We start from the raw sequence: 22,173 nt of genomic DNA, 5'->3' as shown, positions 1-22,173 counted from the left end.
GCCAGGTTATAAATTATTTTAAGTTGACTCAACAAATTTTTTACAGTGTATATGGAGAAAAATCCTGAAATGTTTTCCACAAAAGAGCATAATTTCTTTACAGCTGAAGAAAGGAAGACATGAACATCTTAGATGACAATGGGGTGAGTACAGTGTATCTGTATATTTTTGTTCTGGAAGTAAACTTCTCCTTTAAGGTGTCTTCATGGATATTTAAAAAATATTGATTCTATATGAAAATAAAATTGATGTATAATGTAATCAAAACTGTGCCAGCACTGCATGTTAATGATGAATTCAAAGATATTTTGCACGTCATCAGGTTAATACTTTATTTGTATGGTTGTAGCGTGGACAGAGGGAGTAAAGAGAACAGGAGCAAAGAAATTAACTGTTGATTGTAGACTTGAATCGGCAATGTGTGCCAACAAACCTTTGTATTAAATGGTCACAAAGTCAACAAGACACAAATAAAGGTTTCAAACATTTCACTTCTTTGAAACTGCCCAAATATAATGTGGACCTCTAAAACAATGGCACAATATAACATTGTCACAAAATACCAGACAATTTAGTCACATGCCTACAACTATGACCAAGTGCAGAACATATGCAGCTGGTAGATTTTAGTCACTTTGATTGACAATTGAAGCCTCCAAGGGTCCTTGTTCTGGGTGGACCAAGATGATGCTAATTTTCATGTAGTTCACATATTGTTCAAAACCAAACGTACTGGACAGATCTGTGATTATTTCACTACGTAAGTCCCCAAAAAGCTTAATTTCTAAAATATTTTTATAGGTCTGTGCAAATATTCAGTAGTCTATCCAAATGCTGACTGATAAATATATATTTTTTAAAATAGGACTAGTAGTAGTAGCCCACACAGTCACAAGTGACCTCTTTCAAGCATACTATCCACTGAATTTTATTGAATGTCTGCTGATGGATGAAACGGAAAACATAACAACTCATAACTCATTATGTTGTTCCTCAAAGCAATACTTAAATAGAATGTTTTATAGAAAATGGTATGACAATTTTTCATTGTAAGGTGCGTTCAGATTATGTGCATATTCTTATTAGCTTATTTAAATAAAAAATGCAAAGGCATCTTGTATGTAAACATCAGAATTTTAGATTTAGTCATTTTAAACCAGTTGCTGATTCAGAATTTAACTATTGATATTCGGGCCAATATTTAAACCTATTCAGGCTTAAATAGTCAATGGAGAACCGAAATAATAATACAGTAATAAAAAAAAAAATACAAAGCCAATGTTATTAGTTCTCTAAAAATAATTATCAGATTTTTATGTGAACCTCTCAACAATGTATGTTTTTTACATTCGTTTACACAACATTTACTTTTTTACCAATCACTGGTACATGTGGTTGACACAGTTCATTCATTTATACATTTCTAGAATTCAAAAATGTTGTCATGGTGGAGGAAAAACAGCAAAAATAAGAGGTCCAAAATCAAACACAAGTTTGTTGGTAGCTATCAAGGGAGATAGACCTTGTTTTGGTTTCCTTTTCCTTTACCACCACACACCCTTTCTCTCTCTCACACACGCACTTTTACAATGCAAACAAAAGGCTTGTACTCATACCCGAGTGAAGCTACATTATCCACAACCGTTCATTGCATTGTGTTTTACCCTCAGGAAATGAACAGTGCTGCGGCTACATTGCACAGTTTCACACTTACTTCAAAGGGAGAAGGTAAAATATTGAGAATAGACAGGGAGAGGGTGTTGGAATGAGAAAGAGTTGGGAGATGGAAAGGTGGTGTTCGAAAAGCTTTCGTAATGCTTGGGGAAAAGAAATAAGGCAACATAGGAGTTTCTCTTTTTGGTTTTAGATTTGAGAATTTGTTACTGAAGGGTTAAAAATAAACAAGAGGGACCAAAAAGTTTCCTCGAGGAAAAAAAAAAAAGCAGGAGAAAATGAAGAACCACATATGGAGGAAAATGGATTTTTGTGACAACACTAGAAGATACTGAAGAAGCAATTGTTGCTCATGCGTTGTGGTTATATTGAATCCAACTTCCTTGACATGTCCCTAAGACTACTGTATATATATATATATTTATATATGAATACCTCATAGCGGTTCAATATTACATGTTATTTTTCAAGTCGGCGTACAGAAAGGATCTACCATACTGTCTTTATTTTTAACCTCATGACTAAATTACATTCATATTCTTGTGTACTTGAACGAGCTTCAAGTACAAGCCTTTTCTCACTACCAAAAAGGGAAAAATATGTAAATCAAACAAATAATATAGTGAAAAACAGAAGAAATAAAAAAGTACAAGGGAGAGCTTAAGCCACTCCAGTGCTATAAGTCCCATAGTGCAGGCCCTGCAGGGGCGCCAGGACCGACTGACGTCCTGTCCCTCTCTTTTCTCTGCTGCGGAGAAAGAATCTGCTAACCGAAAGAAATGGTGGCTTGCTTGTAGTAGATTATGTTTTTCTAAAACTAACATTCACCAACTACTGCCTCTTACAAGTGTACGGCTCTCTCTGTCTTTATAACGGAAGCTCCATTTATGCTAACGCACTGCCCAGCTGTGCTTTTCTCCACTTTTCTCCCATTTTGTCTCACTTGGTTTCTCCCTCTCTGTTGCGTCTCAAATTCAGTCAAGTGAATGGAGTGTCTTTGGTGGACACCAGGGGGCAGTGGGGAGGAGAAGGCCACAAACATGAAGTCGACTGGAACGTATGTTGTTGGAAGAGATGAAACGGTTGGCAGGAGTACTGGAAGTACACAGACTTATTTCATAACTGATCAAGGATTAATACCAACATCCTACAAACCGAACTATGCGAAACACAATCTGTCTCTAGGCATAACATGCTCAAATGTAGAGTGGACTCGGCATCACCGTACATTTGATCTTGTCATGATGATCCTGGTTAGTGAAGGCATCACGTAATAATATGTTTAATCCGTATGACATGTAGCTACACCATCAAGTTGCTATGCTATGACTTACGAAAGAAGAACTTCATCTATGTTTTCTATTTACTGACCTATTAAGATTATAACAGCTTTCCAGGAATGATGTTTTTGTGTGAACTTCCATGGAACTGACCAAGGCTGATGCAGCACAAATGATTTTAAGTGTGCATGCCTACACCCCCAACACACCCCACAAATACACTTACACAAACCTGCAGGCACACATAAAGCCGAAATACTGAAAAACACGTGACTGGAGTACCGATGTTTGTAAGATATGACACTATGAGCTACCCCAAGGTCTCCATGCATTACCTCTATACAAAATCGCACACTGTACACACTCATGCATGCACACACACGCACGCACGCACGCACGCACGCAAACACACAAAACTGCTGCTGCACCTTCCCTGTGTGTTGAGTATGCTGAGCCTCTTCAGGCATAACATTTTGCTTTCAATGATAAGCCACCCTTGTATTACTATAAGCAGTATAATTAACACAACTATTATTACCGTTATTGTTGTTATACTGTCCTTATTATGGGAAGCAGACAGAATTCATTTAGCGCAACACATATCCCGTTAGCTGTTATTGTTCATGTGTTATCCCTAATATCGCATTGATTTTGAGAGGACGGATATCCAAGCTCTAACAACACTACAGAAGAGGCAAAGAAGTGGTGTGTTGGAGGTGCATCTTGGCAGTGCCTGAAGGGGGCGTTATATCTATTGTTCTTCACCCCCTTATATCCTTCCTTCCTGTCGTCAAGACACCTCTCCATCTTTCCACCACGTCTGATTCCTATGTACGCCTATGCATTTACAAAAGAGAAGTAAGAGCTGTGCAAGAGTGTTCAGTTAACAAACAGAAAAACATAATTTCCACCCTTAATGGCCTCCTCTGCTCTTTTACAGATATTCCCTTGCTGCCATTGTGTACTCACTTACGGGTTGTCCTGCTTTGTGCTACTGCTGCCGCCACTGTTGTATAGGCTGGGGTTCACCACTAAAGGATGGGGCACTGTGCCTGTTAAAGGGGCAGCAGCGGCGGCGTAATTGAAAAAAGGCAAGAAGGGTAAGGGCTCTTTGTCCCCTGATGCCATCATATTCAGAGCCATTGGAAGGGCAGCAAGGTTATAGGGGTATGGCAGTAGCTGTGGGCCATACAGTAGGTGATAGGGGTCGGGGTAAAAGGGCAGTTTAGTGGAGTCAGAGTGGGGTACGATCTTCCCAAGTGGCGGAAAGGGTAGGGGTCCAGCAGGGTAAGACATCAGGATCTGCTCCTCCTGTTTCTTACCAGAGCAGTACCCCCCAGGTAAGACCAAGGGAAGAGAAAGCTCCTGGACAGGGTAGCCTGAGCCTCTGTGGTGTTCTGTGGGAGTGACAGAGGTGTTGTCCTTTGATTCAGGCTCTGCTGTGGGCACTTGGGGATGTAGCAGGTTGTGGGATGGAGGAGTTTCACTCATCCCAGCTGAATTCGCTGGGAACATAAGACCCTGTTTTTCTGTATTGTGCCTTCCTCTGTGCGATAGACTTTGCTCCACCTGTGGCCGCAACTGTAGGTCCAAGGGTCCTGGAGAGTGACAAGGAGACTTTGAATACCTTTGAGAAGGTCCTTTTGGAGTGGTTTGAATGACTGAGCATGTAGGAGATGGTATAGGACTGAGTGGTTCCTCTTTGGGTACTAGCAACGACACCTCCTCATTACAAAACTGTTCCTTTGAGATGTTGGATGGATGTTTAATCTGTTGATCAAGCTCCTTCTTTTTTGCCAGTATTGTTGGCATGGATAAGTCTTGGGCTTGGCTGCTGGATTGAGGAAAGATTCTTAAATCCTGAGCATCTTGTAAGTCACTGAAATCTTCATTTGGAATATTGTCACCTTCTCTAAAAACATAACCTCTGCCTGTTTTTAGTGATATGGCTCCAGATGGAGTTGTGTCTCTTCTAATCTGAGGCTCTGTCAGCATTTGAGAAACTTGGATTTGCCTGTCACTTGGCGTTGGGCTTCTTTTCTGCTGATCTAGTGTGTCTAAGTTCCGTTTCTCTGGTGTCCTGTAGTCTAGGCACTCAGCGCCATTCATTACTAGTACACTAGGGAGGTTAGGAGAGATGACGTTATACCTTTCTAAAGTGGGGCTGTGCATTACTTGGGAAAACTGTGCACACAGTGGACTGTGGACTTTGTCATTGGCTGCCACTTTGGGGCTTTCACAATTTCTGACTCTTTGGTGTTCTTCCATCTTCTCACCCAGTTGGTTGTCAGTGATTTGACAGTCTGGTTTGGAATAATATATGACAGACACAGGCTGTACTTGCTCACAGTTGGTGTCTAAACTTTTGCTTGGTGTAGTCTCCACTGCAGTAGGTGCGCAACTTGGCATTTCTTGCTTTTCCTGTGTGTCTTCAACCTCAGTTGAACTGCCTAATTCGTGTCGCTTGAGGTGACAATTAAGTGCAGCAGAGGTTTTGCAGACCTTATCACAATGTGAGCATGTGTATCTGATTAAAGGCCTTCTGCCCAAGCGAACTGGGCTGCCTTTCTCTATGGAACGTCCATCCACTCCATTCTCATCCGCTTTCATTTCCACCTCATTTCTTGATGACTGGGAAGTGAAGAAAGTAGGGGCAGACAAGGGCTTGTTTTTGGGATGCTGAGTTCTCTGATGTTCCTCTAGTTTAGACTGTGATGGGAATGGAGCTCTGCAAAGCATGCACACAAACTCAAAGAGATGTGTCAACTCATGTTTGTCTCGTTTCCTTGGGCTGGAGAACCAACGCCCACATGTTCCACACTCAGAAGCCTGATCTTCTGACCATCGCTGTTTGATGATAGAAGACGCTGTGTTTTGAGGATTGATTGTAGCCTGTGAAACAGACGAAGGGAGGGGAAGATCAGGCTTTCCGTGAGTTCCCTTTTCTTTTTCCATCTGTTCTGTTCTTGAAGAGACAGGACAAGAGTGTGACATTTCTTTGACGTCAGTTTTCCGTGGATCACTAACTTCTCTCCGCTCTTTCTTTACTTTCTGTCTCCTCTCCTCTCCCTCATCTGCATCTTCACTGTCAATTTCTTTATTCAGACTCTTCATGAGTCTCTCAGCTCTCCTCATAGGCCTCAGGGATCGTTTATAGTGCAATTTGCGCTTCCAGGCTTTAGTCCCTTGCATATGAAGGGCCTTTCGCTTGGGTTTGTAAGAATAGTAAGGCCTCCATAGGTTGTCCTCCACATCATGGTCATTTCTGTCCTCCCTGACCTCCTGCCGGAAGAAGTACTTCCTCACCTTGCCTTTCAGTTTAGGGGTTTTCCATTTGGTCTCCCCCTCCTTTCCTTCCTGACTGGAGTTACGGTGTTTACGTTGGTGGTGATTGGTGTGCCGCTGCTCTCTCTGGTCCTCCTGCGAGAGGTTACTCTTTTTGGGCTTGCTGCGTGTAGGGCTTTTGTCTCTTCTTAGATCTGTTTCAGAGATGCTTCGTTTGACAATGGCCTCCTCCCCTATGCGCACAGTAATCTGACAAAGTGGACCGCTGCCTTTGACTTCTGAACCCACCGCTAAAGGTATTGTCTTACTTGACTCTGTTTTATTGTGAACTTTTCGTCCCTTGTGAAGTTTCTCTGTTGGCTGTCTGATTTTCGAGGCCTCTTGGTCTACGCTGACAGCATCCCACTCTCTGTATGCCTCTGTGTGCTCTCTCTGGCTATGTTTTTTCATTTGTTTTTGAACTGTTTTTGCCATTAGATGATTTTCTGGACTTCTTTTTCTCTCGTCAGAGTCCATCTTGTTTCTGTGTACAATGACAGAGGAAGAAACTGCAGCGCTGTGCATTATGACCGAAGGTTTGCTGTGTGCAAATGCAATGACTGAAGAGACTGCTCCTTCTGGGCACTTTGGAGTTTTGCTTTTGCCACTGGTACTACCTGACTGCCATAAATCTGACTCCTCTGTCTCTCTTGCTTCTGCTGCCATGTCTGTTTGAGGAGAAGCTAGTTTTTTACTCTGCTCAACACCCACCCTGATAGGGAATCCCTCAGGCTCAGTCTTGATGTCTGAGGTTTGAAGATCTTTCAGGAAAGACTCCAATTTCTTAGTGTCCAAAGGTTGTGGGAGGCTGTCGTCTATAGATAAAGGCAGGCTAACTGATGAATCAGAAGTGAGTAATCCATCAGCCATTGGCTGACTGTACGTTTTGTAAGGTCGCTTTAGAGATCGCATGGGCAGCAGGCGGTACAGTTTAAGGGCATTGACCTTCTGCTTGTAACCACCATTGGCCGTTTTTTCACTTGAGATCAATCCAGGGTTGATACCGTGGAATGCCTTTTGGTGTGTTTTAAGGTTGTAGTAAGTCGGAAATGCCTCCCAGCAAAAGATGCACTGGTAGCGCCGTTCACCCGTGTGCCACACCTCATGTTTGGTGCGGTACTCAGCCAGAGCAAAAACCTTGTCGCAGTAGTGACAGGGGTACTTCCGGCGCCATGAATGCACATTGGAGTGTCGCTTCAGGCTGGACAAAGTCATGTAAGAGCGTTCACACACAGAGCAAAAGTAAATAATATGTCCATCCACTACTTTTACAAAGTGATCCTCTTCCCCCAGGGCATCCCCGCAAGTCAGTGTTCCAGCATGACGGGCGTGAAGGTCTCGCACTTTCTTTATGGGTCGGCCAGGCCTTGTTCCTTGTCCAAGCTGTTCTTGCTCTGCAGCCTCATCTGCTCTCTCCCCCTCCACTTCACCCTCCTCCAGGGGCTCTTCTTTGGGTGGCACTGGAAAAGCTGGCAGCCCTTGCCTGCAGGTGGCCTCATGGGATTGCAGTCTTTTATTATGGATGAAGGCTTTGCCACAGTGGCGGCAGCTGAGTACTCGTCCCCCCCGATGGAGACGCATGTGGACAGTGAGGGACGAGGCAGTGCTGAACAGACGGTGGCACACCCCACACAGTAGTTCTGGCTTCGGCACTGCCCTAAAGGAGTCATGGAAAGATGGCGTGGGGATAGTCAAGGGGGAGGAAGTTAGAGAGACAGACGAGGGTGAAGGAGGAGGAGGAGGGGTCGATGAGGACGAGTGAGGGTTGATGCTAGGGAGAGGAAGGCTTAGTTCAACATGGAGGCTGTTTGCCTTGCGTTTTTTGCCTTTTGAACTCTCGGGATCCTTCGCACCTTGGTCCTGGTAGGCTCTTGCGCTGAGGTTGAAAAGGATGTGTGCTGTTTCTGTCGTCGAATGCTCTTTGTACCCATTATTGAGACCAACCCCAGCTGTCTCTTTTGAATAGTCCATTTTGTTAGAGTGTTGTAAGGGAGACGTTGGGTATCTGGAACCACTTCCATCAACAGAAAAGGACAGAGATGACTTGCAGTTCTTACTGACTGGAGCAGTTAGATCGACAGGGAAGGAAGAGGAAGTGCATGGCAGGCGGTCAGTTTTTGATGACGTTTTCGATAATTGTTTGTCTCTGAATGCCTCCCCCATCCATGCCGTGCCATCTGAAACGTCTCTGTCATGGACGTCAGAGGAGGAAGTGGGGTGGGATGAGGAGCAGTGCTTCTGAGCAGAAAAGCCAGGCAATCCAGCACTGAGGGGAAAACTGAGCGATATCCTCGTAGTTTTGGCACCGTCCGCCTCCTCCGTGCCCTCTCCCATCCTGTCTCCTCTCATGTGTTTATTTCTGTGTTTCATTGGATCCTTGTACAAGTCCTCTGAGATGCTCTCCAAGGCTATAATTGGCCTAAAACAGAGCACTTGACAGTCAAAGGATGTATCTGTAGTCCAACAAGGTCCAGGAAAATGCTTTCTAGCTAAATCTTCAGTGCAAAAGTTGAAGGATGGCAGAAAACAGAAGTGTCAGATCAAGAAGACCGCAGTTCCTGGAGGTCAAACCCAGAGACAACGACTCCTAGATGTGGGTAACATTGTGCATCTTTGATTATCTTCGTATAAAACAAGATGAGGATTGCCATGCATTGCACATTCAGCTCCAAGAATGCAGTGCAGGTGTGGAGAGGGTCCCAGCTGTCCTCTCCCGACACCATGACCCCGCTCTCAATCCTGCAAAAAAACAAAAGTTTGTTCAAATATTCTGTTTTAATCACAGAAAACATTGTAGATTTCAGGCAACCACAAACCAGGAAGTATAGCAGTAGTATACTAACAAGAAAAGCATGTGACAGAAGTGAGCACTGTGTGGTGACAAATCACCATGCTAGAATTTAAAACAGACTGACTGCCTACAAAATACAAGCTAGCACGAAATACACAATCCATTATGGTAATTATACACAGTCAACTTAGTCAGACAAGGTTGGTTGCAGTCATCTTAGTTTCTGAATTTGGCATGACAAAATCTGAAAATGTGGAAAGAATCTCAGCAATCAACCCCACTGAGTCACAGCGTTCCCCTCACCTAATTGAACACTGCTAAAATTTAATTAAGATTTCCCCAACAGAGTGTTATTTATAGTCAAAGTGCTCCAAATATGCCTAGACTGAAAAGGTACTAAAATATAGATGGCCTTTTGAACCGAAGCAACAAATGCTAATCTTCTAATGTATATATAAATACATATTTTTAGTACACTTTAAAACCATGTGATGGATGCCATAGTACTGTCATGGAGTTTCTTTAGCAGCACAGCGTTGTTGTGTTCATAAACCCTCTTTAGTTGCTCATTTAATGATTGTCTTATTTGCTTAGCCTGTCTTACCAAAATCTTCCCTAGATTTTGGTGAGCGTTCTTAGTTATCACTAATGATGCGACACCAGAGAAAATCCCCAGTCATGGTTTTCTGCCTGCGTTTTAGCCAGGCAGGCAGGCAGGCCTCTGTAAAATTCCACAAGCAGCCCTGAACGCACTGAAACTAGGTCAGCACTGTTATTGCAGAGAGAAAGAGAGGAGGAGGGAGAGCAATGGAGAGAGAGAGAGACAGAGAGAGGTGGGGAAGAAAGCAAGATCCAGGCCTGGAGACAGGAACAGCCACAAACACATGCACAGAAACACACACACTGACACTCACACACACAGGCAGTCAACAAGCTGCATGCACACGCACACACGCACACGCACTCTCCTCTCAACACGCAAACACATTTGCAGCCGTGCAGGCACATATGAACCGGTCTCTCTGTAAACAAGCGGCTTGACAGCTAGCGTTACCCAGCATACCACAAATGCAACTGCTGGGAGTGTGCAAAGGATGTATACCAGAAGACCTGTATAATAATAGATGTTACGTAAGAGTACATTCAGACAGGAAGAGCTGAACATTATTTAAACCTGCCCAGCACTTGTTGTGGCTGGGGCTACTATGACATGAAACGAGGCCTAAGTATGACACAGTTTTACACGCCGTTCGCATCGTGAATGGACAAACACATCTGCCACCCCCTCATTTTCTCTGTACGTCTGTCCCTATTTATCTCTCCCTCTCACCCTCCTTTTCTCTTCGCATATGACGCACACACTGCCTCTCAACAAACAGTCCCTGGCGCAAGAGGCTGGCCAAGCGTGACAGGGCCTTCGCCTCCCCCCTCAGACTGCCCCTCTACTTAAACATGCGACCGACTGAAGGAGTTAGAGCTGAAGTGTTAAGGTATAATAAAATATTATGTCAAGCCTACAGGTTAGCAAATTGACTTTCTCCCAGTGCCCGCTAGTCATGCTGGTGAATATTTGTGTTATAATGCGGGTTACGAACTGAGAAGCATCTCGGAAGAAGCTGGGTAAAGGTCTCGCGTTTAGCTGTGCCACTGAAAGAGACCACAAACTGAATGGCAGTGGAAAAGGGTAATGAGTGAAGGCCGCCTGTTTCCGTGTGGCCGTGACGGGGCCCACCAGGGTGAGGCGGACTGTGAAAAGGGGGCTGTCGCTAGATACTGAACTCTGCACAACCCCCTGCCAAAAAACATGGTGGAGGCAGCCAGAGGAGAGATGAGGGATAGGGAAAAGAGCAGAAAGGAGGAGTGGGCTGTTTTGGAAGAGCAAGAGTGGGGAGAGCAGTTGGGAGATGGAGCCGGATGGTCCGAGGTTGGGTTCGTGGTAAGATTTCCTCGCTCCTTGCTTTCCCCTCTAAGCAATTTATGGGATCTTGGTGATTTGGCATGACGGGCCATGCTCTAGCGAGTCTGCCCGTGTTACACGCTGTGTTCGACATGGTCCGCTGAGTCTAAACTCGACAAGTGATTCCCATAAATCTGTTGCTGTAATATGATCAAGGACGATATTCTGAGGAAAGCAAAACTTGCCATTGTAGACAGAGTGACCTGGCTAAAGCTACTTACTTTAGAGCATGCCCGAACCTGCTTTAGTTTGGTCAGGAAGACGAGCAGCACTGCCATGTTTCCATTCGAAGTTAATGCTACAATATGCCAGAAACTTTCTGCTAGTATGCAAATGTCCCATGCTAGCTGCAACAGGAAATTCAATTTGATCCTGGTGTATATGCAGCTCGCTTTAACAAGACCATACAGCTTGGCTGCTTGGCTTCTAACGACCTCTGACCCTGTGGCCTTGCTGGTAAGTTAACAGTGCACCTCAGAGGAAAAGACAAAAGTGCATCTTATAACGTCTAATAACATCCATCCTACGTAAACACGGGTAGATGCTTCTTTTAGGAAAACGGCTTGCTCCGTATAACCAAGATGCCGCTTGATCGTTAATTCTCAAAACGTGTCCTTTGCTATTGAGATCATTTCGTCAGATGTGAACTTGCCACAGCATAAAGTAGCCAGCAGAGCAGAAATGCTAAAAAAGTCTGAAGCTTTATTCTGATCATACTTTAATCATGGAGCGACTCGCCAGCCCTGAAAAAGAACTGCGTGGTTCAGCCACAACAGCCGAGGATAAGGGAGACAGGCCTTGATTAGCGCACACACACACAAACCCGCACGCACACTCATTTCTGGTGTCTACCCAGAACCAAAACAACATCGATATGATATTAGAGTGGCATAGAAACGCAAGAAGCAGGAAGAGGTGAAGACAGAGAGATAGATCAGAGGAAAAAGTCTCTCCTTCTCACTCCCATTCTCCGCTAGGCAAGCACACAACAAGACAACGTACCTCGAAAAACCTTCTGCTGCATCTCGGCTGCGATGTGTTCTCTCTCTCACTCTCTCACTCTCCCTCCCTCGGTCTGTGTGTCCTGGTCTGCGTGTTCCCGTGTGCGTGTATGAGTGAGAGAGAGAGAGAGAACACAGGGAAAGACGAGCGCGTGCACACAGGCAGCGCTATGTAGAGGGCAGAAACGACTCTCTCGCACTCTGACTCTCCCCCTCCTTCTGCCGCTCTATCTCTCCTTCCCTCGCCCGCTCGCTCGCTCGCACTTCAGTTTGCCACTGACACATGATTCTGGGCTGTTTTTGCATTTTTTATCTCCCCCAGCCTCGTACCCCTCGCTCACCCGCACCCACCCCCCCAGCCTCATTCTAATTCCAATTCTCTTTTTATTCCCAATTTTTTTGTTCATTAGACACACACTTTCACCATGCACACTCTCTACTCTACATACACCAAGCCTGATGATAGCAAGGAAGGGAGGGAGAGCCGGAGCGAGGGAGAGAATGAGCGAGTGAGAGGACGCCATTTAAGCAGTTTGTTACGAGCACTGCCAGTCCCCAAAATGGCTGAAAACAAACAGGAGCCATGCCAACAGAAAAAAAGCTTGGCCATGGAGACACGAAGGGAAAGAGATAAAGAGTGGGAGCGGGCAGAAAGAGAGAGAGACGCCAGACAATACTTGGGTAAAACTCTTTAAATAAGTGAGCTAGCCAAAAGAGAGATCAAAGGGAAGGGCATGGACATGCACTTTGGTTTCCATTTTCTCCTCTCTCTGCTTCCACGACTAAAGAGGAGGACGTTTATGGCAAGAAGCGAGGAGTAAACAGTCAAGTTTTTGGCTGGGACGGCCTTCTGTGACAGATTTGGCCTTCTTGCTATTACGCAGAGCAGGGAAATAGCACCTCTACGTACTTTTCGTCCTGCCTTCGTTTGCCGAATCAATCCGTCTGGCGTTCCGATCCGTGATCTATCCATAGCTGCTTTTAAAGAAAGTTTACGAACCACCTGTTTTAAAACAGCATCGTGTGTGGAGAACAATTTTCGCTTCACTCTTCTGTCCACTTTTTTCATGCCCGAATTTCTGCCGAACAGCTCATTATACCCCCCATCCTACGTTCCTTTCCCCTGTGCCCCTCGGTCCTTCTCTCTATTTTTCCTTTCTCTTTCGCACTCCTTCTTTTTCTCTTCTATTGTATGCCAGCCCACTTGTCTCCATGGGAACTCGGTTTGGAAGGGGTGTTGTTCTTATGATCTCTCCGACTTGTTGGAACTTTGTCACTTTTCTCACACTTCGACGTGGTTCTTATTGTGAGCTTGATTATAGAACTTTCAGTTCACATGCTCGTTTTAAACTGTTTGTCTCTTTTTGGAATTTTTAGTAGTTCGGGTAACTTAGAAGCTCAAAAGATGTTTCACCACAGTCAATATTAAGAGCACGGTGCCAGAAAACATGTCAAGATGTGTAGACAAAGGATGTTTTATCACTTTCCGTGGATAAGGAAATCGAGTTGTTGATAAGGAAGTTCTGTGGACGTATGTCTGTTTGATTTAAGGTAGCTTTGGGATAAGACTTCAGTTCAAGTCGAAGTCAGTGTGATAGTAGATGTTCAAGAATGATGCTTTCGGTAATATTAAACATATCGAATAACTTTTGTGTGGTCTTTACAGCTCTGTAAACAAGCTTTGTCATATTCCAAATGATTGTATTTGTCGTTTGATTGCCTCTAATCTTTGTCTGCTGTGAAAATAGGTGGCTCAAATGTTCCCCTGCTCACTGCTGATCAAAGGCCGTCTTTAACATGACATATGGATCAGCAGACACTAATGAGAGGGCAGTGGCCAGCTGAATCTCCACGGTAACAAAAGAGGCTGGGACATCTGGAGTCAGCCACACACAGACTCCTGGTGAGTTTTGGGGAAGAGGGGGCTGTCAAATGTCTGCCTGTAATGGGAGGACTGGATAACGAATATGGCAGTGGGCAGATGAATGAAATGTCAAGTTAACCCTCTGACGTTTGATAGGTTTGTTATCAGAGTACAAATAATCAGTGTTTACATGAGATTAGCTTGACTACAGTGAGCAGAAACAATCTTTTCTTTTCATATTTATCAAAAACTCCACAGATGAAATTGATTTAATGCTTACTGCTGTTGTGATTTTCAGTTTTTATTTTAACTTTTAATTATCCTTTTTTTACACTGTTTATGATCAGTAAGATTTTTAAGTTGTTTTTTTTTTGTTTTTTTTTTTAAGTTTTTTCTGCTCATCAAGGCTGTTTTTATTTGAATAAAAATATAGAAAAAAACTGTAATATTGTGAAATATTATTGCAATTTAAAATAATATACTTTAAAATAGAATTTATTCCTGTGTCGCAAAGCTGAATTTTCAGCATCATTACACCAGGCTTCAATGTCACATGATCCTTCAGAAATCATTCTAGGATGCTGATCTATTATCAAAGTTGGTAAAAGTTGTGATGCTTTTATATATATATATATATATATATATATATATATATAGGAACCTGTGATACTTTTTCCAGGATATTTTTTATAAATAAAATGCTTAAAAATAACAGTTAACATAACATTTTTTAAAAAATAGAAGTCTTTTGTAACAATATACACTGCCCTCCAAAAGTTTGTAAACACCCCTGGCAAAGTGTGGTTTTGGATGATATCAGCATAAATCCTTATCATTTTTTTGGTGCAAATACATTAAAGTAACTTGACATTATCATTGAAGACCAGCAGTAATAATTTTCATTTTGATTACATAATGGCAATCTATACTTGTCAAAGTCAGACATGCCCCTTTGCCAGCTGTGATGCCTGGTTACTGGTTTAAATTTGGCCCAGGTTTTTAAAAGATTTTTGGGTCAGCACATCTTAATAGCTTCAACAATTGATTGCCAATTAAGTTTAGAATACAATGAATTCAGGCCCAGATTATGCAGAGCTGTAATAGCAGCTAATGGTGGATTTTTTCTATGTATTTCTATGTTTTTTCTAACTGTTTATGTAATAAAATATGTTTTTGTAGTTTGTATTGTCCCTTATCAATGCAAAATTATCACAAATTAAAAAGGATTCATGCCAATATTGTCCAAAACCCCACTTTTCTAGGGCGTTTCCAAACTTTTGGAGGGCAGAGTACACTACCGTTCAAAATTTGGGGTCAGAAAATGTATTCTTTCTTTTTTCGTTTGAAAGAAATTAATACTTTTATTCAACAAGGATATGTTAAATTGATAAAAAAAAGTGATAGCAAAGACGTACATTTTTAGAAAAGATTTCTGTTTTGAATAAATGCTGTTATTTTTAACTTTTTATTCATCATAGAATGCTGAAAATCTATCACAGGTTTCAATAAAATATTAAGAAGCACAACTGTTTTCAACAATGATAATAAATCAGCATATTAGAATGATTTCTGAAGGATCATGTGACGCTGAAGACTGGGGTAATAGTTGATGAAAATTCAGCTTGCATCACAGAAATAAATTATATTTTAAAGTATATTAAAACTGTTTTGAATTGCAATACTATTTTGTAATATTACTTTTTATTTTTGATCGAATAAATGGAACTTTGATGAGCATAAGAGACTTCTTTAAAAAAAAAAACAATACAAATCTTCCCAATCCCAAACATTTGAATGGGATACTTTTTTATTTTCTTGCAATTTCATAATGCTACTTAAAAAGCTGTGATTCTCAGTTCGTCCCTGTTTTAAATTTACAAGATATATCGAAAACTGCATTTTGTAGTATGCTTATTTTGTAATAAAAGATTTGCTCTATTTGTGTAGCTCCAATCCAAGATATTTATAACTGCTTACATGAATAAAAAAAATATATGATTGGCAGCTCTTAGTCTACCCACAATCTGTCCAAACAGCATGGAGTAACTTTATATACTTGGATGATTTTTGGTGTCACATTCTCATATTAATCTTCCAAGCATATTCCTGCCAGAATGGTGACTGTGAAGTGCTGAATGCTTCTTTAAAACACTGTTCCCACTCCTTGTCTATCTGTCTCTCACATTTCTTAAAGAGGACATCGGATACCCATTTTCCAGAAGTTGGTATAATTGTTTAGGATCTTCGTGCAATGTCTGCAACACAGTTTGGTTAAAATTCCTCAATGGTTGTGTAAAACAACACATTTATACAATGTCAAAAACAGCTCTGTTCACAGCGACCCATTTGTGCATGTCTCTTTAAATGATAATGAGCTCTGCTCACCCCGCCCCTCTTATCCATGCTCTTATCGCTTGCTCGAGTGAGGAGATTGCAGGGGGCGGAGATATGCTAATACAGGACGGTCCATCAGCAGTTGTGGGCGTGGCCTGAGCAATATGACATCATACTGCTCAGAAAATCAAAACATCTTGATAATTGAGACTGTTTAGGGTTTTTGAGGATTATAAAAAAGAGTGAATGGATTGTTGTCATTGTTTGGTGGTTGTGTCCACACACTGCTAAGAAACATTTATGTGCAAACACAATGTTAACGTGAAATCTGATGAACTGTATTTTGTTTTTAAACTTTTAATTTAATTAAAAGCTTTTAATTTTTTATTTTTCAGTCCCTCTGTCACAAAACACATAGGAGCAACCAATGGTAAGTTTATTGACGACAGAAGGAATCAACACAGTGCAGGTGAGTAATGACTGTTAGAATGGTAGGATGAACATTGACTTGAATGTAATTGTTGAATGTGTCTTACAGGATGATCCGGGAACACACACAGACACACAGAGGAGCAGTCGAGACGTGGAGAGCATTAGATTCGACTTGGTAAAAGTAGACGGCCTCAGAGATAATCCAAGGAGCTTACGGTTGGTTTCCCAAGGTAAGCTTCCAGGTACAAGAGCCTGTGTTCTCATGACAAGGCCAGACAATGATGACAGTGTGCATGTGTGCTTTGTAGTGGTGTTGATGAGTGCTGACAAGGGACATGTGCGTGTGATTAGAACTCTGGAAACTGTGAGGTCTGAGTCAGTGAGGAGCAAGAGCCTGGTGTGACCATGACACCCTCATGAATTCATTCTTTTGCTAAATAGCCCTATTTGTTTTATTTAAATGTATTTATATATGGATAAGCTCCTATGCTATAACTTGCTAATATGCTTTAACTTGATAATAACACAGTCACAGATTTAATTTTATGTATGTCTCTGTATATTTTATGTATTATTCAAAGCTCTATAGATAAAGCTCGATACTTATAGTGATAATGGATTCCCTTGTCTTGTTTCTTTCAATATTTAAAATGCTTCCAAAAAATTTCCATTAGCCATAGCTGTTACTTTAATTGTTTATACAGCCGTTTAATCACTGTAATAAACCTTTGTTGAAAGTCAAAGACCTCACACATATCAGGATTGTAACAACCTATCAAAGGCCTTTTCAGTGTGTGAACTTTCGGCATTTGCTGCTTTATTCTTATTCTGAGACTTTTTGATTTATTCACTCTCAGGTTGTTCCCAACATGTACGAGTTTCTGTCTTCTATTGAACATGAAAGAAATAACTTTTTGGAATTATTTGAGTAGCCAAACAGTTGCTGGTCCCTATTGACGTCCATAGTATGGGAGAAAATTACTATGGAAGTCAATGGGGACCAGAAACTGTTAGATACTTACATTATTTAAAATATCTTATTTTGTGTTTAGCCGAAGAAAGAAATTCATATAAGTTTGGAACAACTTGAGGATAGGTAAATGATGACAAATGATCAAATTATTTTATTTAAGTTTTTTATTTTTTGGTGAGCTATGCCTTTAAGTAATGAGGTTCTTAAAGGAACAGTTCACCAAAAAAGTCATTAGTTATACACCCTCAAATCGTTTTAATCCTGTATAACTTACTTTGTAGAACAAAAAATATTTTGAAAAATGAAAGGGGTCCAAAACTTTGGTTTTCAAAATATCTACTTTTGTGTTTCACCAAGTCAAACAGATTTGGAACAACATGACAAAATGTTCTTTTTTGATGAACTGTCCCTTTAAGAAGGTTACATTGGAGAAGTGTGCTAATGCATGCAGCGGATAAGGATATTGGTGGGAATACCTTGTTGTTTCTGTTTCTATGCAGTTTTTTTTTTTTTTTTGGATATGTGCACAATTCCTAAATCAGTATATCACACCTTCAAAATTACATGTAGCCTTGGCCTTTCTTTCCCAGAATGCTTATCTAAGTAGAATCCACTTGTAAAATGTGTTCAAAATAATATTTATTTATTTTATGTTTTTGTGCTTACCAAGGCTACATTTAATTAATTTATATTAACTAAGTAAAAATATAAATTATTGTGTAATTATTACAATTTCAAATATGTGTTTTTAATTTTAATATATTTTAAAATGTGATTTATTTCTGCGATGGCAAAGTTTCATTTTTAGCAGTCATTATTCAGTCATTATTCAAATTTTCAGTGTCACATGATCCTTCAGAAATCATTATAATATGCTGACTTGGTGCTCAAGTAAGATTTCCTATTGTTAGGGCTGTCAGTCAATTAAAAAATTTCATCTAATTAATTACATGATGTTTCGATTAATTAATTAATTTAAATAAACAAAATAAATTTGACTGTGGAAATACCCACAAAATATTATTAAAGCTATTTTTGTGTTATATGATAAAGTATCAAGTAGACATTACAAATTGTATATATTCAAATATTTGATTTGATTCAACATAAAATTTATTACACATAATCATTTAGGCTGCAACATAAACTATGGAACATAAAAGAAAATAATTTGAGAAACATCTCAGTATTTTTTGTTCATGCAATGAAAGTCATTGGTAGCCAAAACAGCTTTGTCACCAACTGTCTTCAAAATACTTTCTTTTGTGTTCCACAAAAGAAAGGTTTGAAACAACATGAGGGTGAGTAAATTATGACAGAATTCATTTTTGGGGGGGGTGAACTATCCCTTTAATGTTTTTACTATTATTATTAATATTTTAATGAAATAATACTTAAAATAAGAACCTAAATCTGCCCGCAGTTGGCGGTAAATGTCTTTCTGAGTTTTTGATTCGATTAGTTCAAACAGCTGATTCATCCAGGAATTTAGTAAACAGCTCACTTTATGAACGGGCCTTTGAATCACTGGTTCACATGATTCGTTCAAAACACAGATTCAGAAACTAAACACTGCTGTGTTGCTCAGAGACGTGCAACAATTCTGCTATGGCTTTATATGTAATACATTCTCTGCGAAACCACATAATATTGTGTTTAAAATATAACACAATGTCAACTTAATATTTACTGAACTGTTGTATAAAATCACATTTAAGTGATATAGATCGGGACCAAATCAGCACTCGTGTGATGTTGCTCTTGTTGCCCTTGTGATATGTGATATATATGTGACCCTGGACCACAAAACCAGTCTTAAGTCGCTGAGGTATATTTGTAGCAATAGCCAAAAAGACATTGCATGGGTCAAAATGATTGAGTTTCCTTTTATACCAAAAAAACATTAGGACATTAATTAAATATCATGTTTCTTGAAGATATTTAGTAAAATTCCTACTGTAAATATATCAAAACTGAATTTTTGATTACTAATATGCATTGCTAAGAACTGCATTTGGACAACTTTAAAGGTGATTTTCTCAATATTTAGATTTCTTTGCACCCTCCATATATTCAAATAGTTGTATCTCGGCCAAATATTGTCATATCCTAACAAGCCATACATCACTGGAAAGCCATTTATTCAGCTTTCAGATGATGTATAGATCTCAATTTCGAAAAAATTGACCCTTATGACTGGTTTTGTGGTCCATGGTCACATGCAAATATGAGACCAAACACATACAAGGGCCTTTTTTGCACCAGTATCTTGAATTTTAGGGCATAACTGCATTTATGGAGGTGTTGTCCTACATTATATTTGTCATCAGTCAACTATATGGACTGTAAGATGACGTACAGGTCTGGGTGCATGACCAGCGTGTTAACTGCGTTAAAATATTTTAATCGCTTTATTATTTCATAACTAATTAATTAACACGTTAAACTGACAGCCTGACTTGGAAACCAAAATATTAAGCATTCTCTGCTTCTTTGGTGAACCAAAAAATGGTTCCTCTATGGCAGGGGTGCTCAATCCTGTTCCTGGAGATCTACCTTCCTGCAGAGTTTAGTTCCAACCCTGACCAAACACACCTGTCTGTAATTATCAAGTGCTTCTTCAGATCCTAATTAGTTGGTTCAAGTGTCTTCGATCAGGGTTGGAGCTGAACTCTGCAGGAAGGTAGATCTCCAGGAGCAGGATTGAGCACCCCTGTTCTATGGCATCACTGTGACAACTCCCTTTTGGAACCGGCTAATGATACACAGGGAAACTTTTTGAGCAGTGTTGCTGGGCAGTGTTGCCATCAGCAGGCAACAAGGTGAGACACAGGTCCCACGACCAATCTAAAGTACCCAAATATAAATTTGTTAGCCATTCTCAATGGGAAAGTGCCCAGGCAACATTGCCAAAAAGTTGCCCTGTGTATCATCAGCCTTGTGAATCCTCTACCGTGCTCATGTGTGATAGTAATTTCAGTTTCTAAGCAATGAACTTATAACTCACAGTGTTACAACTCACCCCATGTTAAAACCATTCCCGGTCTGCCGGAATGTAGATGACATTTCTGCCATCCAAAGTTGGGATGATCAGTGTTTGGGCTAATCAGAGACAAACTATAATTTAAGTGAGAAGTGGCATTTAGTGTAATTACTTTAGCACTCCATTTTATTTACATTTTTTTTGTGTCCCGATATTTGACATTTAGCATTTTTTTCTTTCATAGTCATCATAATGATACGTTGGGTTAATTCTCACTGGTCTTAAATAATAGAACATTTGATGATTAAAATATAGGCTTAAGAAGCATTTCTGCTTGGTGAGCTTAATTCTGCAAGACTTACTTTACCATTCACAGTCATTACCATTTTAAAAACATATCATTACATTGCCCTGGTTAAATGTGCCTTTTTTTCCCTTTTTCTTCTGCTTCTTTTTTTTTGTAACCATACAAGCTTACTTATGGAGCCTTGTGATTACTAAACTGGAACAACAGGGCTTCCCTGAGAACTCATGATCAAAGCACAGCCCTTTTTCTGCTTGATTGTGGCTTCCGCTTGGAAGAGGAAGATCCAGACAGACTGAAGTAACAGGAGCGTTCAGCTGTGTCTGTTTTGCGCTCAAAGCTTCCATCTAGTGGTCATATCTTTTCTCTTATTTGTAGCTTGACGAGTTTCTTTGCATTTACCTTATTGTAACACGACATAGTGTAATATTACAACATAGACGTTTGATGGCTACATTAAGGAAAACTGTATGGGAGATAATCCAATATCATATGTGGTATTAAAAGTGTCAAGAAATTTGGGGTAACATCTGATAAGTCTATGTTATTGATAATTTCTTGTTTGGCATCTAAACAACGTATTTCTAAAATGCATTGCATTGTCCAAAAACAGCAAATCCTCCTCTGAATAAAAAGTTATTTGTTTATGTCTTACCTATTCAGGTACCAGCCTTTTGGTCCACCGTGTTAAATTGCAGCAGAACCTTTATAAAGGTTTAAAAAATGCTGTAGTGATTAAGATTCACAGTTTAATGTCTTCTAAAGTTGTGTCAACGCAGGCTGTAGTTAAAGTACTCCAAATGGGACTCTAAAATAAGTGAAGTACGCAGTTGCGTAACTAATTTTTATGTCTGCCACAAGGTGGTGCTGCAGCTCGGTTTCAAATACATATAAGACTATCTACAGGGAAACAAAGTATTAAGCAATGTGTACTTGAATCAGGTAGTAATGAATCCCTGTTATGTCAGCGATTGATTAACTTAATACAGGTACAAAAACCTACACAGATTTTCCCAGGTAGGCAGGCTTTAAAAAAAACAGTGAAACCAAGAATTTGAATGCAATGCAAATGTACTTTATTTGCACACATAACACTTACATGAATGTCATTCAAGAACATTTCATAACCATTCAGAGATAAGCTGTGTGACTCAAGTGTGTCAAGGGCAAGTCCAGCGTTATGGATGTGACATGATATACAATATATTTTAATAAAATAATTCTAAGTCTAAACATCAGAAAAATCAGTCTATGCA

General features: G+C 40.5%; 1 protein-coding gene and 1 long non-coding RNA gene across 4 annotated transcripts; one reads left to right on the top strand and one right to left on the bottom strand.

The window, feature by feature from the left end:
- Nucleotides 1–318: 318 nt before the first annotated feature.
- On the bottom strand, nucleotides 319–21,734 carry zbtb4 (zinc finger and BTB domain containing 4). 2 transcript variants are annotated; one of them, XM_051124751.1, is made up of 2 exons: nucleotides 21,573–21,734; nucleotides 319–9,017 (listed from the first exon to the last, which is right to left on the bottom strand). In XM_051124751.1, the coding sequence occupies exon 2, from the start codon at nucleotides 8,646–8,648 to the stop codon at nucleotides 3,924–3,926; it is 4,725 nt and encodes a 1,574-aa protein (XP_050980708.1). In that variant the 5' UTR covers nucleotides 8,649–9,017; nucleotides 21,573–21,734; the 3' UTR covers nucleotides 319–3,923. The 2 variants fall into 2 exon arrangements, with proteins under 2 accessions (XP_050980708.1, XP_050980707.1); XM_051124750.1 differs by lacking the exon at nucleotides 21,573–21,734 and adding an exon at nucleotides 12,029–12,284.
- On the top strand, nucleotides 10,665–21,590 carry LOC127174352 (uncharacterized). 2 transcript variants are annotated; one of them, XR_007828872.1, is made up of 5 exons: nucleotides 10,665–11,005; nucleotides 13,776–13,930; nucleotides 16,621–16,694; nucleotides 16,764–16,887; nucleotides 21,087–21,590. It is a non-coding gene; the product is annotated as an uncharacterized LOC127174352 (long non-coding RNA). The 2 variants fall into 2 exon arrangements; XR_007828873.1 differs by lacking the exon at nucleotides 10,665–11,005 and adding an exon at nucleotides 12,346–12,708.
- Nucleotides 21,735–22,173: the final 439 nt, after the last annotated feature.

This window comes from Labeo rohita, chromosome 12, assembly GCF_022985175.1.
Source record: "Labeo rohita strain BAU-BD-2019 chromosome 12, IGBB_LRoh.1.0, whole genome shotgun sequence".
NCBI lineage: Eukaryota > Metazoa > Chordata > Actinopteri > Cypriniformes > Cyprinidae > Labeo > Labeo rohita.
The sequence above is the reverse complement of the archived record's forward strand: the minus strand, read 5'-3'. Positions and strand labels throughout refer to the sequence as shown.